The sequence below is a fragment of the Hypanus sabinus genome, chromosome 3, assembly GCF_030144855.1.
Source record: "Hypanus sabinus isolate sHypSab1 chromosome 3, sHypSab1.hap1, whole genome shotgun sequence".
NCBI lineage: Eukaryota > Metazoa > Chordata > Chondrichthyes > Myliobatiformes > Dasyatidae > Hypanus > Hypanus sabinus.
In genome coordinates this window covers 160,522,084-160,538,327 of record NC_082708.1, presented here as the reverse complement: position 1 = coordinate 160,538,327, position 16,244 = coordinate 160,522,084, and the positions used below count along the sequence as shown (strand labels likewise).

The 16,244-nt window shown below is 44.4% G+C and overlaps 1 protein-coding gene across 1 annotated transcript in view; it reads right to left on the bottom strand.

Annotated features, from left to right (window-relative positions):
- The window catches only part of LOC132390943 (proheparin-binding EGF-like growth factor), a 72,733-nt gene extending 61,233 nt beyond the window's left edge, over positions 1-11,500 (bottom strand). The window contains exon 1 of the mRNA XM_059963477.1: positions 11,473-11,500. Within this exon, the coding sequence (XP_059819460.1) occupies positions 11,473-11,500 (28 nt within the window). The remainder of the gene's footprint in view (positions 1-11,472) is intronic.
- Between the last annotated feature and the right edge of the window lie 4,744 nt (positions 11,501-16,244).

Here is a 16,244-nt window from a genome sequence, read left to right as displayed (position 1 = left end):
AAATTCAAACAACAACACACACAAAATGCTGGTGGAACGCAGCAGGCCAGGCAGCATCTATAGGGAGAAGCACTGTCGACGTTTCGGGCCGAGACCCTTTGTCAGGACTAACCGAAAGGAAAGATAGTATCTTTCCTTTCTTTCCTTTACTATCTTTCCTTTCGGTTAGTCCTGACGAAGGGTCTCGGCCCGAAACGTCGACAGTGCTTCTCCCTATAGATGCTGCCTGGCCTGCTGCGTTCCACCAGCATTTTGTGTGTGTTGTTGGATGAAGATTCTACTGTTTTTCTCATCCTAATATTTCAGGTTCAAGTTTAAGTCAGAGGCATACATACCAAGGGCATAAATTAGTGTTTTGCTACAGCAGCACAGTACATTACAGATATAAGTTAATATAAACTTAAATTAACATAAATTACGCATAGCCTACATGACAAAATAAACATGACAACAATAGTGCAAGTTGAAAGAGTGAGAGAGAGAGAGAGAGAGAGAGGGAGAGAGAGAGAGGGAGGGAGAGAGAGAGAGAGAGAGAGAGAGAGAAATATAGTCTGAGGTACTGCATAGTGTTAAGGTTTTTCATTTTGCAGACTCCTATTGAGCTTGCTCCCAACAACTTCCCCAGGTCACAGCAAATCACAGGAAAAATCCATTTCCACTCCACACACGCCCCCCCCCCCCCAAACCTTTTACCAAGCCCCTTCACTCTGCGTCCTCTGGCTAGGTATCCTGCTGATGGAAGCTCTTGCTTCTTACTTACCCTGGTGAAACCTGTCCTCTACTCCAAGGAGAACCACCCCTAGCTATAGTTTTTGTTAGTTCCGTTAAGCAGCCAGTATAATTAAAAACATCACCCACCCCAGATGTGCTCTCTTCAACCCCACCCATCAGGCAGAAGATACAAAAGCCTGACAGATGTACCATCAGCCTCAATTCTGCTGTTATAGACTACTGAATGGTCTGCTAGTATATCAAGATGGATTCTTGACCTCACAATGTACCTCAGTATGACCTTGCACCTTCCCCTTCCCCTTCCCCACCCCTTGATCTTTCCTCTGATTGGTTTTCCACCCTCCCCCCACCATCTTTATAAGGCTCCTGCCCCCTCCTTCTTTAGTCCTGATGAAGGGTCTCGACCCGAAACGTTGACTGCTCCTTTCCACGGATGCTGCCTGACCTGCTGAGTTCATCCAGCTTTTTTGTACGTCTTGACCTTGCACCTTATTGTCCACCTGCACTGCACTTTCTCTGAAACTGCAACACTTTATTCCGAATCTCTTCTTGTTTTCCCAAGTACTGCCTCAATGCTCAGTTGTCATGAATTAATCTGTATAAACCGATTTTTCAGCTTACTCCATCTTCACCAGTCATTCCACAGAACTGAAACACTTCAGCCTGGAACCCATCCATTAAAATCCACCCAACTCTTCGACATCAGTATCTGCATGTTCTGCTATCGTCAAGGTGTTCTGCATAGACTCTCCCAGTTCTTCATTCCCTCCTCCACTCTGTAAAGAATGTGAAGTTTTTGCAGCTGAGCTACGTTTTTCTTTCCAAAATGCTCCTTTAGTTAGTAAAAACATAGAATTTTATTTTCAATTGTCGATTTTTCCATTTATTCACTCATATAAACTAGCCCAAGTAATAGACAAACTTCCTCCTATGAAGGGACGTGTCCTCATGACAAATGCTGCAGACTTTACCTCCACAGCAGCTAGTGGGATTTGAACTCACACATCTGAATTATTAGTCGATGGACTTGACCTTCTAACCTAGTAATTCAACCCTTGCACCACCACAATGAATGCACACTGAACTCTGCTGCTGAAATCATGTTCTGTTCACTTCAACGGAAGGGAAATTCTGATGGAGCCACAATCTGCTGGAAGTGCTAAGCAGGTTGAGCAGCTTCTGTGGCAGGAAGGAGCTGTCAGCATTTCTGAAAGAACTTTGCATCAGGATGAACCCATACTCTCCTCGCCCCCCCCCCCCCCCCAGTGATTCTGCTCGACCTGCCTTTCTTCCAACAGATTGTTTGTTGTTCCAAATTTCAGCATCTGCAGTCTCTAGCCTTATGAATTTCTGGAAGGAATTCACCCATTATCCCATACAATGCACACAAAATGCTGGAAAAACTCAGCAAGTTAGGCAGCATGTATGGAGGAAAATCATTTATTCCCTTCCTTCGTGTATGTCATTGAAGGTTTCCAGCATCTGCAGAATCTTTTGTATTTAACATTCATTCTCCTACCTCCATAGTTACATTCAGAAGCAAATTCTGATTATTCCTCCTTTTTATGGGGACAGTATACTAGCATTTGAGATCTGCGGCTGGTTAAGGACCAGATTCTGAAACTTGCTGCTGAAGTTGTGTGATAGCCATTGTCAAATCCTTTCCCAGGGTCAAAGAAACATTGCCCTTTGCTGGTCCCTCAGACTCCTGCTTCACACCTTACACGGGTAACTGCGGCACAACTGTCACACGTACCAAGGTCTCACAGAGGTGGATGGAATCACACAGACACTCACCTACATCAATTTCCACAACACTCCCTCCCTCTCAGCTCTGATTTTCCCGTCCTTTCAGTTCTTCTCCCACTCTCCAAGTGTACCCTTTAATCCCTCCCCCATCAATGCTGCTCTCTACCTTCATATATCCCTAAAAGTAGGACATTTAGCTCATCAGATCTATGCTGGCTGTCATCACATTCCCATCAGTCCCTTTTCTCTCTCACATGCCCCTTGGCTGTCCGATCCATATACACACCAGGGGTCATTTACAACAGTTAATTATCCCATCTCATTGGGTCATGGGAGGAAACTGGAACAGGGGAAACCCACCCAAACTCAGGGACAACTTAGACAGCATCTATGGCTGAACTTGTGTCCCTGGAGTAGCGGAGTAGCAGGGCAGCAGCACTATTACCCCTATTTTACCTTCTCTCTGTAGATGCCAGCTGTCCAGTCTCTTGGGATGAACCACTTTTTCTCCTTCCACCATTCACACCACTGCCCACTCTCCAAAAACCAGCATTCAGTGCCTACTTTAGTCTGAGGACCAGGACTGACTCACAGGACATGTCCTTGGTTACTTAAAAAGAGAGGCCCTTGCTCCCCTCTTGTGGACACTGTGAAAAACTTCAGTGTGAGTCCAGCACCCATCATTGCAGGAAGTTCTGCTCACCCAGCTACAGGAAGGATGTCATTAAGCTGGAAAAGGTGCAGAAAAGATTCATTTTCTGAATCATTGCTGACCTTGAGGTGTGGATGTACTCTCATTGTTGGTAGGAAGGGAGTTCCAGGATTGAGTGATAAAGGAATGCAGATATATTGTATTTCCAAGTCAGGGTGGTGTGTAGCTGAAAGAGGAATGTATAACTGGTGGTGTTTCCCATGCTTTTGCTGTTTTTGTCCTGCTGGCTGGTGGACACAGTGGGATTGGAAGGTGCTGTCTGAGTTGCTGCAGTGCATGCTGTAGATGGTATGCACTGCTGCCACTGTCCATCAGTGGTGAAGTGAGTGAGTGATTGTGCATGTGGTGTCAATCAAGCAGCTGTGTCCTGTAAGATGATGAGTGTTGTTACAGTCAGAGTCAGCTATGTCCTTACAAAATGGTAGGGCAGGGTCCAGGGACTGAGTGGCTTCAACTTGTTTCTTATGTATTTTTTCTGTCTAAATAGAAATGGTTCTTTAATAAATAGTGGGCTTCTAAATAGCATGCTTTAGATCGTGACACAAAGCACAGAGCACTTACGTCTCGAGCTGCTGGAGTGTTAGTCTATTGAAAACTTTTGCCGAGAAAAGTTTGTAGAATTGAATGGCAAAGCTCAACCAGCAGATTAGATCCAGTCTACACTGAGACTGTCAAGAATTCTCCCAGAGTCCTCAGGCCTTACTGAAGGTTGAAGAAAGTGCATTTCCATGAAAATTGACCTCACCTATTCATCTTCCCTCCCACCGTTCCCAACCACACACAATCTTCTTCTTTCATCTTTCTTCCTCTTCTTCTTCTTCTTTCATCTTTCTTCCTCTTCTTCTTCTTCTTCTTTCTTCATCTTCTTCTTCCGTCTTCTTCTTCATCCCAATAGCCCCTACAGAGGCAGAGGTCACCAACAGCAGCTCACTGAAGTCCTCTGTCCTGAGCCGATAGAAGTTTGATGGGCACTGTTGCTTTCACCACATAATGTCATACATCTTCTAAGTGAAGATTCTTCCTCGCTAGGAAATGAGGTCTTTGAAGCTTCTGTTGGTATTTGTGTAGCTCCAGGTTTTTATATGATGGGGTTACTAATCCCATGCCCAGCCCTCCTCCTTTTGCAGTTGGGACGGGGACTGTCCATGGCATAGTTTCCAGTTCCTCCTACTAGACATTTAACCCTGCCTGGTTTTGTCTGTTCTCTTCCATGAAGAAAGACAGTCCTATCTCTATCAAGGGCCCACAATTGACCTGACTAACCTTTTCCCTTTTACACCCCAACCTTTCTCTCCAGTCTACTCACACATCCTGTCTTGCACTTACTTATCAATTCCTTGGTGTTCATTTGTCATGTGTGGCTGTTGGACATAGAAAAGCTATAGCACAGCAGTTAGTGTAATGCTAGTTCAGTGCTAGTGACCTGGGGTTCAATTCCTACCATTGTCTGGAAGGAGCACGTGAGTTCTCACCGTGACTGCGTGGGTTTCTTCCGGGTACTCCGCTTTCCTCTCATGTTCCAATGACTTACAGGTTAGTAAGCTAATTGGTCACACGAGTTGGAAGGGCCTGTCACTCTGCTATATCTCTAAATAAAAATAAAATAAATAAAGATGTTACTTAGGATAATCCTGGAGAAATCTCCCCCATTTTCAAGAAAGGGGGTAAATAGTCTAAATGATCCTCAAAAATTCTCAGAAGGATTCAGCATCCTCAGTGGAGCAAGGTTTCTGGGAAAATATCCATGAAACTCAAGGGGCTCACAGAAAAGACAAAATTATTCAGGATGAATTGCTTTGTCTTCAGGAAGTGAAGCTGTGGTTCCACGGGTATTTAAGACAGAACAGATACAAAGCAGAAAATACTGGAAACACTCAGCAGGTTAGCAGACGTTGATCTTGGACCCTTCCTCAGAACTGGGGAAGGGAGAGGCACACACACAAGTGTTTGGCACCAATGCACCTTCAGGTAAAGGCAGCCCATAATGTCACCAGCATCATTACCTCCAAGAGCATTTCTTGACTGTATTTAGCAATATTGAAAGTTGTGGAATAGCACGTTCTGATGGTAATGTGTTCTGGATCAATGCCTTCCTTTCATGAGTATGCAGAATAAGCTGCTGCATTGACATCCTGAGGTTATTTTTGCATCTGTTTTTCCTTGAACAGGAAAATAAATGTATTTGTATAGCATTAATAATGTTGTTTAGCATTCTACACTGTCACTGTGCTTCTGACGAGAGGTTAACAGGGCAGTTCTCCCTGATACTTGGGCTATCTCCTATCCTCACGTCAACATGCTGACACCGATTTTCTGAATACCTCATCTCTCCAATGGTTAGAAGTTGTTGAGTACAAATTGGCTCCCACTATGCAGCACTAACTACCTCAAAACCCCACCATGGGGTGCAGAATGCTGTGGGATCTCCTGAGAAAGAGAAAAAGTTTTACAGAAGAACGTAGTAACAGAAAACCTTGAAAAGGAAATCAGGTTTGTACAGTCAACATGGATTTAGAATTAGAACAAGAATTAGGTTTATTATCAGTCTCCTATTCCATAAAATTCCCTGCTTTGTGGCAGCAGCACAGTCCAAAGATATAAATTTGCTATAAATTGCAAAGATACAGAAACAACACAAAAAAAATTGGAGTGAGGTAGTGTTTGTAGGTTCATGAACTGTTCAGAAACCTGATGATGGAAGGGAAGAAGCTGATCCTATACCATTGAGTGTGGGTCTTCAGGCTCCTGTACCTCTCCCTCGATGGTAGTGACGAGAAGAGGGGCTATTGCAGATAGTGAGATGCAGTATTAGTAGCAGTAGTGCAATCACTCGAGTTGAGTCTGATGTTCTCCTAAGGAGTTGTCTATTGATGTGTTCTCAAGTGGCTGCAAGGACCAGACCGGGATCTACATATTCTGGTGCAGTGTGGGCAAGAGGTAAGTAGTGGCTGTGGGTGGTGGTTGGGTCTTTTGGTTGTTCAATCACTTGTTCTCTGTGGCACAGTGAAAGTCGATCTCATGTAGCGCCGCTCCCTCTTGAAGAGATTTCCTCCAGTGAGGGCAATGTCATCCTAGGGTTTAGATGTAATGCTGAATTTCTTCAGACTGATTGAGGAGTTTTCTTTTCCCACCAGGGACTCACTCACCTTCATTCAACTGGGAGTAAAGAATCTGTTTGGGAAGACATGAATCCAGATGACATGACCTATCGATCTGAGTTGGTGTTGCGTAATCATGATGGAGATGCTCCTCCAGTACGCTGCTGTTAGTGCATATGTCCTTCCAGCTGGTCCTCAAATTATTTCATAAGTATCTTGGTATTGTTCCAAGGCTTTCGGGTGCCTAATGGATAGAGAGCCAGTGATAGATGCAGCTTCCTTGTGGCACCACCCCTTGGATGTCATTGATGGTGGGGAGAGTTGTGTGCCTGTGATGATGCTGACCGAGTCCAGAACCTTCTGTAGTTTTCTACAATCCTGTGCTTTGGAGCCTCCACACCAGACTGTGATACAACCTGTCAGAATGCTCTCCGTTGAAATTTGCAAGTTTTTGTGACCTGCCAAATCTCCACAAATCCCTAACAGAGTGGAACCACTGGCATGCCTTCCTCATAATCGTTGGGCCCAGGGTGGATCGTCCGAGACGGTAACAACAATGAACTGCTTGCTCTTTACACCGCGTACTCCTCAGTGAGGCACGGTATGTGTTCTCCTGACTTGCCCTTCCTGAAGTCCACAATCAAAATTTACTAACATTGAATGTGAGTTTGTTGTTCTGACACCATTGAACCAATTGATTCATCTTGCTCCTGCCTCCCTTCAGCCGACACCATTCACGAGAAAACAATCTTAGCTTGTCCAAATTCTTCTTTCAGCCTGCCCCTACACCTTCCTCTTTACCACCATTTAGGGCCACAAGCACTGCTTCCGGGTGAAGCGACACATCAATGGGACAGTCAGGAGAAGGTCTCCATCACAGAGACAGTCATCGATTATATCCAGTGCCCCCAGTGCAGCCTCTTCTAGATTGAAGGATCACTTTGTCAAGCAAATCCGCTATATAAGGCAGGATCTCTCGATGGCTAGCCATTTCAATTCAACTTCCCATTCCCATTCTAACATGTCTGTCAATGGCCTCCTCAACTGTGACATTGAGGCCAACTCAAGTTGGAGGGGCAACTGCAAACAATCAATCTGTGTAGCCTCCAACCTGATGGCATGAACATTGATTTTTTTTCTGATTTCTTGTAATTACTCCCACCCCTGCATTCTCTCTTTCTCCATTCCCCATTCTGATTACCCTCTCACCCCTTCTCTTCTCCTCACCTGCCTATTTCTTCCCTTAGTGCCCCTCCTCCTTCCCTTTCTTCATGGTCCACTAGCCTCTCCTATCAGACGACTTCTTCTTTAATCTTTTACCTCTTCCACCTATCATGTAGAAACATAGAAAACCTACAGCACAATACAGGCCCTTCGGTCCACAAAGTTGTGCCGAATGTGTCCCTATCTTAGAAATTACTAGGCTTACCCATAGCCCTCTATTTTTCTAAGCTCCGTGTACCTATCTAAAAGTCTCTTAAAAGACCCTATCATATCCTCCTCCACCACCACTGCTGGCAGCCTATTCCACGCACTCACCATCCTCGGAATAAAAAACTTACCCCTGACATCTCCTCTGTACCTACTCCCCAGCACCTTAAACCTGTGTCCTCTTGTGGCAACCATTTCAGCCCTGGGAAAAAGCTTCTGACTATCCACACAATCAATGCACATTGCACAATCATCTTATATAAATCTATCAGGTCACTTCTCATCCTCCTTCGCTCCAAGGAGAAAAGGCCAAGTTCACTCAACCTCACTCTCCTCTGCACCCTTTCTATGGTTTCCACATCCTTCCTGTAGTGAGGCGACCAGAACTGAGCACAGTACTCCAAGTGGGGTCTTATACAGCTGCAACATTACCTCTCAGCTCCTAAATTCAATTCCATGATTGATGAAGGCCAATACACCATACGCCTTCTTAACCACAGAGTCAACCTGCGCAGCTTCTTTGAGCATCCTATGTACTCGGACCCCAAGATCCCTCTGATCCTCCACACTGTCAAGAGTCTGACCATTAATACTATATTCTGCTATCATATTTGACCTACAAAATGAACCACTTCACACTTATCTGGGTTGAACTCCATCTGCCACTTCTCAGCCCAGTTTTGCATCCTATCAATGTCCTGCTGTAACTTTTGACTGTACCTTATCAAATGCCTTGCTGAAATCCATATGCACTACATCTACTGCTCTACCTTCATCAGTGTGTTTAGTCACATCCTCAAAGAATTCAATCAGGCTCGTAAGGCATGACCTGCCCTTGACAAATGCTGACTACTCCTAATCATATTATACCTCTCCTAATGTTCATAAATCCTGCCTCTCAGGATCTTCTCCATCAACTTACGAACCACTGATGTAAGACTCACTGGTCTATAATTTTCTAGGCTATCTCTACTTCTTTTCTTGAATAAAATAACAACATCCGCAACCCTCCAATCCTCTGGAACCTCTCCTGTCCCCATTGATGATGCAAAGATCTTCGCCAGAGGCTCAGCAATCTCCTCCCTCACCTCCCCCAGTAGCCTGGGGTACATTTCATCCAGTCCCGGTGACTTATCCAACTTGATGCTTTCCAAAAGCTCCAGCACATCCACTCTCTTAATATCTACATGCTCAAGTTTATCAGTCTGCTGCAAGTCATCTCTACAATCGCCAAGGTCATTTTCCATAGTGAATACTGAAGTAAAGTATTCATTAAGTACCTCTACTATTTCCTCCAGTTCCATACACACTTTCCCACTGTCACATTTGATAGGTCCTATTCTTTCACATCTTTTCCTCTTGCTCTTCACATACTTGTAGAATGCCTTGGGGTTTTCCTTAATTTTGCTCACCAAGGCCTTCTCATGGCCCCTTCTGGCTCTCCTAATTTCCTTCTTAAGCTCCTTCCTAGTAGCCTTATAATCTTCTAGATCTCTAACATTACCTAGCTCTCTGAACCTTTTGTAAGCTTTTCTTTTCTTCTTGACTAGATTTATTACAGCCTTTGTACACCACAATCTCCTACCATAACTTCCCTGTCTCATTGGAACGTACCTATACAGAACTCTACACAAATATCCCCTGAATATTTGCCACATTTCTTCCATACTTATCCCTGAGAACATCTGTTTCCAATTTAAGCCTCCAATTCCCTGCCCAATAGCCTCATAGTTCCCCTTACTCCAATTAAACCCTTTTCTAACTTGTCTGTTCCTATCTCTCTCCAATGCTATTGTAAAGGAGATAGAATTATGATCAACATCTCCAAAATGCTCTCCCACTGAGAGATCTGACACCTGACCAGGTTCATTTCCCAATACCAAATCTGACCTGCTAGCTTCTTCCTTCATCCACCCCACTTTCTCCCTCACCTGGTTTCACCTATCACCTGACAACTTGTACTCCTTCCCCTCCTCCAACTTTTTTACTCTGGCTTCTGTCACCTTCCTTTCTAGTTCTGATGAAGGTTGTTGGCCCGAAACATTGACTGTTACTTCCCTTCCACTGATGCTGCCCAACTTGCTGAGTTGCTCCAGCATTTTGGGCATGTTGCTCAAGAATTCCAGCAACTGCAGTATCTCTTTTGTTTCCCATTTGCCCTTATTATTCTTTCATTTTCTTTTGTTTCTTCACTCGGGCTTTTGGGTTTCTTGCTCTGTGGCTACGTGTGAGCAAGCGGATCTCAAGGTTGAATAATTTATACATTCTTTGATGATAAGTGGATATTAAAATCTTGAATCTTCAAATCTTGAAACCCTATTTATCTATGTACCTGTCCAAATGTCCTTTAATTATTGTTACTAAATCTGCTTTAATCACTTCCTCTGGCAACTGGCTCCATATACGTTCCTGCAGGATAGTGGAAATGAGGGTATCTTGCAGGTCCCTGAGGCCACAGCTGTGGGTAGTGTGTTCATCTGCAACTGCTGCATGGCCAGTCAAAGGAATGACCACACAATGCACTGGATGCACTGAGAACCATCAGGGATGCTGAGGGCATCACAGGTAGGAATTTTAGGTGAACATGCACGAACAAGCCAGAGGAACTCAGCAGGTCGGGCAGCATCCGTGATAACAAGCAGCCAATGTTTCGGGCCGAGACCCTTCATCGGGACTGAAGAAGGAGGGGGCAGGGGCCCTATAAAGAAAGTAGGGGGAGGGGGGAAGGTGCTAGGTGAAAAACCAATGAGAGGAAAGATTAAGGGGTGGGGGAGGGGAAGCAGGGAGGGGATAGGCCGGAGAGGTGAAGAAGGAATGTAAGGGGAAAGCAGTAATGGTAGTAGAAGAAGACAGAATTATGAGAGAGGTGATAGGCAGCTGGAAGAGGAGGCAGAGTGAAAGTGGGATGGGGGAAGGGAGAGGGAGGGAATTACCAGAAGTTGGAGAATTCGATGTTCATACCAAGGGGCTGGAGACTACCCAGACGGTATATGAGGTGTTGCTCATCCAACCTGAGTTTGGCCTCATCATGGCAGTACAGGAGGCCATGTTAGGTGCCCTTGTAAACTAGCCCCATTCAAGCATGTTTGGCCAATTTCCCTCTAAACCTTCCCTATCCATTATGCTGATAAAGAAATGCAATTCTTTCATTCTTTCAATGGGCAGATCCAACTATTCCATTGTTGCGCGTGTACATATTTAACATCAGAATTATTTCCTGCCAGAGCTGGATTCCTTTTGCAGACGTAATCCCTGTCCCTTCCTGTGCAATGCTTCACTTCCAAGTATGTGTGTGTACATTGCAGGATGTGCAACCAGACACTCAGCCTCTCCTCCGTGTTTATATTGGAGATGCAAATAATTCAATGAGAAAATGTACATGCTTCCCCATTGACCTCGTAGAAACAGAGAGAAGACAGTCTTTGCACAGATGTAATGCACACAGCAAAAGACCACTGCTTACAGTAAACACCACAGCAAAATTTGATTGATTAATTTTGGAACTAGCTAGTAAAACTCTGGTGAGCTGCATCTGGGTGTGGACCAGTCACTTCATTCACCCTACAGTCAGGCAGCTCCCAGACACTTGATTCGCCCCAATGGATTCAATGACTCCCAGCTGATCCTATTATTATTACCCACAGCCTCCCAAGAACAGAAGAAAATAGGGGCAGGAGGTAGTAGGTCATTCAACCCCTCATTCTAGCCCACCAGTTTCATCATTGCTTGCCTTGTAATCTCCAGCCTTACCTGCTGTGAATCCAGCTCCTCTGGTCATGGTGTGCACCTCCAATTTTCATCACTACCATTGACAGGTCCAGGAATTCCCTCCCAAAGTCACCCACATATCTATCTCTCTCTTTCTCTCTCTCAAGAAACTGCGGATAGATGTGAACACAGCCTATTCTATTGCAGAAGCCAACGTCCCCTCCATTACCTCCATCACATTTTCTGCTGCTGTTCAAAAGCAGACAGTGTCATCAAGGACCCCTTACACTCTGGTTATTCTTTCGTCTCTCCTCTCCCATCCAACAGAAGATAAAAGAACTTGAAAACACTTTTACCAGGCTCAAGGACAGCCTCTATCCCACTGTTATCAGACTCTTGAACAAACACTTCATATGCTGGAAGATGCATAGTTGACCTTCCAGCCTACCTCAACATGGCCCTTGGCATTTGTTCCCCTGCACTGACCAATTTCTGGATTTTGCATTCTGCTTTTCTTTTTTATTATTTCCATATACTCATGTATGGAATCATCTGTCTGAATGGCATGCAAATAAAAAAGTATCTTGGTATGTGTGACAATAATAAACCAATACCAATTCCTTAAGGCCTCCCTTTTGGTCCAAGACCAAGCAAGATGATGTAGGAGTGTGGTCATTTGTTGCACACTGCTTTCTGCATATCTACTCATCATCTCTATTGTTTTTGTTGTTCAGTCATTGTTGAGTCCAACTCCTCATGATCTCATGGACTCCTGCACACCAAGCCTTCTTGTTGGAAACTGCCTCTCTAAGATCCCCCAAGGTCATAAGCATTGTCTGAGTAATATTATCAATCTATCAAAGCCTGTCGTCCTCTCCTTCTTTTACCTTTGCTTTTACCTAGCATGAGAGTCTTCTCCGAGGAATCCTGTCTTCTCATGATGTGGCCAAAATATCTGAGCTTTTTTCTCATAATCAAGCCTCCTGGAGAGCAGTCTGGCTGTATTTCTTCAAGTATTGACTTGTTGGATTTCCTTGCTGTCCAACGAACTCTTAACATTTAACACTTCTATTATACCCCGTTAAATTCTATTTCTCCAAGAATTAATAATAATGAGCTCTTTAAATCTACTTACAGGTCTATTGATCTTTCCACCTCCAGGACCCACAGGGAAGGCTATTGAATGGTTCCCTAATGCAATAAGATGGACTCTTGACCTCACAGTCTACCATGTTATGGCCTTGCATCTCATCGTCTGTCTGCACTGCACTTCCTCTGTGGCTGTAACTCTTTATTCTGCATTCTGTTATTGTTTCCCCTTGTACTGCCTCAGTGCACTCGTGTAATGATTGATCTGCATGGAGAGCATGCAAAACATATTTGTTCATTGTACTTAGGTATTTCTGACTATAATAAACCAATTTACAGTTCACAATTGAATGTATTTGATTACCTCCTTATGTGGATCACCATGAAAAATTCTTTGACATGATTAACTTGACCCACCAATATTATGGGTGCTATATAAATGCAAAATGTTGCTATGGCTACCTATTATGTCAGGAATGTTGTCCCTCTGGTGCAACGTGCCCAGTGGAGGAGGCTGGGTGTTGGTGAGGGGTAGTGGTGGTGATGAAATAGCTCACTCAATGGATGCCTGACTAGTGAAAAGCATCTCCCCTCAGGCGCCTCGGCAATATAGGTGATGGTAAAGAATGCTTCTGATCATGAAATATCCGCTGTAATGTAATATCCGTGGTGCAGTGATTGTAAATCAGGTTACAGTAGGCTGCATTCCTCAGAAACACGACCTGTTCCATCAACGGCTTCCACATTCCTCCACCTCTGCCTCAGCTCAACTAGGCAGCAGATCCCAAAGGTTCTGGCAAAATCCCAGCAGGAAACACCGTGCCCCTTGTTTAAACACACATCAGCAACAAGATTGCACATATAGAGTTACCCACAGCGAGAAGGAAGACCACTGTGTTGGATGGTTGTGTTGAGCTGAAAGGCCTGATTCCACACTGTATTGACACAACACAAAATAGGCCTTTCAGCTCACAATGCCCGTACCAAACTCAATAACAAATTACATAAATGATTTCTACCTGCACATTATACAGATCCCTCAATTGCCTGCATATTTATGCGTCAACCGTAACGTCTCCTAAATGCAATTTTGTATCTGTTTCTACCACCACCAAGACTTTCTGTTCCATGTAAAAAACTTGCCCCACACATCCGCCTTAAACTTTCCCCCTCTTCCCTTAAATGCATTACTCTAGTATGTGACAACTCCACCCTGGGAAATTGCTGTGCCTGTCCACCCTTTCCATGCCCCTCGTAATATTCAAAACATCTGTCAGGTTTCCCCTCAGCCTCTGACACTCCAAGGTTACCCAGTCTCTCCTTTGAGCTCATATCCTCCAATCCAGGCTACATCTTGATCAACCTCTTCTATACCCTTTCCAAAACCTCAACATCATTCCTGTAAATCGGACGTCCAGAATTGCACGCAAATATGATCTAATGAGATTTATATCACTATAACAGGGTGATCAGAACTACACCCAGTACTCCAGATGCAGCCTCAGCAATGGCCTTTACCACTAACTTGGAGAAGTTGGAATCATTCTCCTTGGACCACAGAGGTGATGAGGGAGTTTAACATCTCAGAGAGATGTGAATTCATAGGATCATAACAACAGGTCCAGGCTGACCAAATGCCCAAATATACTAATCTCAGGTGATCCACTCAAGTCATCTGGATACGTCATCAATGCTGTGTGAGTATCTGCCTCCGTGGAGTCACTCAGGCAGTGTGTTCCAGATGAAACTGACTGGAACTGCTCTGCAGAAGAATGAGAGCGAAGCAGACAATTTTCTATGGAGCTTCAACACGACAAATACTGGGATTGCATTTCCCCTGATTTGGAAGTCCAGAATCAGGATCCACCATCTAAAAATGAAGGATCAGCCATTGAGAACAGGGCTAACAGGCTTCTATCCCAGAGAGCGGCAAGGGACCAGTCAGTGAGTGCATTCAGTATACGAGTTCAAACAGGTAGGAACTAGACCTCAAATAAAAACAGTGACTGATGGAGACACTTGGCAGGCACCAGCATCTGTGATGGCAGAAGTGCTTTATGTTTCAAGCTAAAGATCTTCAGTCATGATATCTACCTGAGGTGGACAATGATTGATGATGCATTGAAGTCCAAATTGACTGAGCCAAATGAAATTGTATTGATTTTATAATTCTTCTTCATCCTTAAAATCCTTTTCACTTCTTCACCCTGCCTGTGGTCCACCCTTTGCACCAAGAAAGCATCCTATCCAGATATATGGTGACACAGGAGACGGCAGGTGCTGCAACAGTGAAAATGCTGCAGGATCTCAACCTGTCAGGGAGCATTTGTGGAGAGAAATGGGAAGTCGACATTTCCGGTCGAGACCTTTCATTGGAACTGGCTGTCCAGGTGCATCATATCTCTGACCAAGGTGGCCAGAAACTGCAGAGAGTTGTGTGTGATGAACTACATATACCTGTCTGGACACGTCCCCCCTGCTGACTGCTCCTGTGGCTCCTCCCACGGACCCCGGTATAAAGGCGATTGGAGACACAGCCCCGGCCTCGGTCTGCAGGATGTAGTGTGGTGGTCAATTGCTGCTTGTTCTTTCTTCCAGCCAATAAAAGCCTATATCTCGCCTCACGTCTCCGAGAGTTATTGATGGTGATTCATTGTGGTCATAGCACAGCATCTCGCAGGGATCAGCCTCCCCTCCATGGGCTCTATCTACACATCCCGCTGCCTCAGTAAGCAGTCGACAATTCCTCCCACCCCAGAGATCCCTCCTCCCCCCTCCAGGGGATACAAAAACATGTGAAAGTCTGGCTCAAGGTGAGTTTCTATTCTGCTAAAAGACTATCGAATGATCCCTTCGTGTGATAAGATGGACTCTTGACCTCATAATCTCCCTCGTTACGTCCTAGCATCTTCTTGTCTACCTGTGCTGCACTTTCTCTATATTCTGCATTCTGTTATCATTTTCCTCTGCACTTTGATGCACTGGTGTCATACAGAAATACAATACAGAAACAAACCCTTCAGCCCACCTGGTCTGTCAAACTACTAATCTGCCTAATCCCTGATTTTGTGAAATAATCTATACAGGTTGCATGTAAAGACAAAGTTTCTCATTGCAGATGTGACAATAATGAGCCAAGTTAACAGATTTCACCCACCCTAGTACAACAAGGCATCAGTAGAATCAAAGACGAGTTCAAATAACCATCACTCTAAACTGTGCCTCAAGCTGGAATCATTTCAGCTGAAGTAACTTAATCATTAGTGAGTCACTGCATATCAAGAATCTTTAAACATTGTAACATGCTGCTCTCAAACATCCTGTAATGGGGTGTGTGAGGCAAATGACTGCTGTCTGGTATAACTACAGGAAAGTGTTTTGTGGCCTATTTAGTCATTTTTAAATGCTCCTAATTGATCTTTATGGTTGTGTACATTACAACATCACAACTTTATACACCGCAGTCAGACCAACCTGCTTAAGATGACTCCAATATACAGCCATAGAATACTACAGCATAGAAGCAGGCAGTTCACCCCAACTAGATAGTGCCAAACTGTTATTCTGTCTAGTCCCATCCAAGTACCTATCCAAACTTCTCTTAAATGTTTCAATCCAAACCACATCCACAATTTCTGCTAGCAGCTCGTTTCACACTTGCACCATCCTCTGAATAAAGAAGTTTCCCCCTCAGATTCCCATTAAATATTTCAGCTTTCACATTT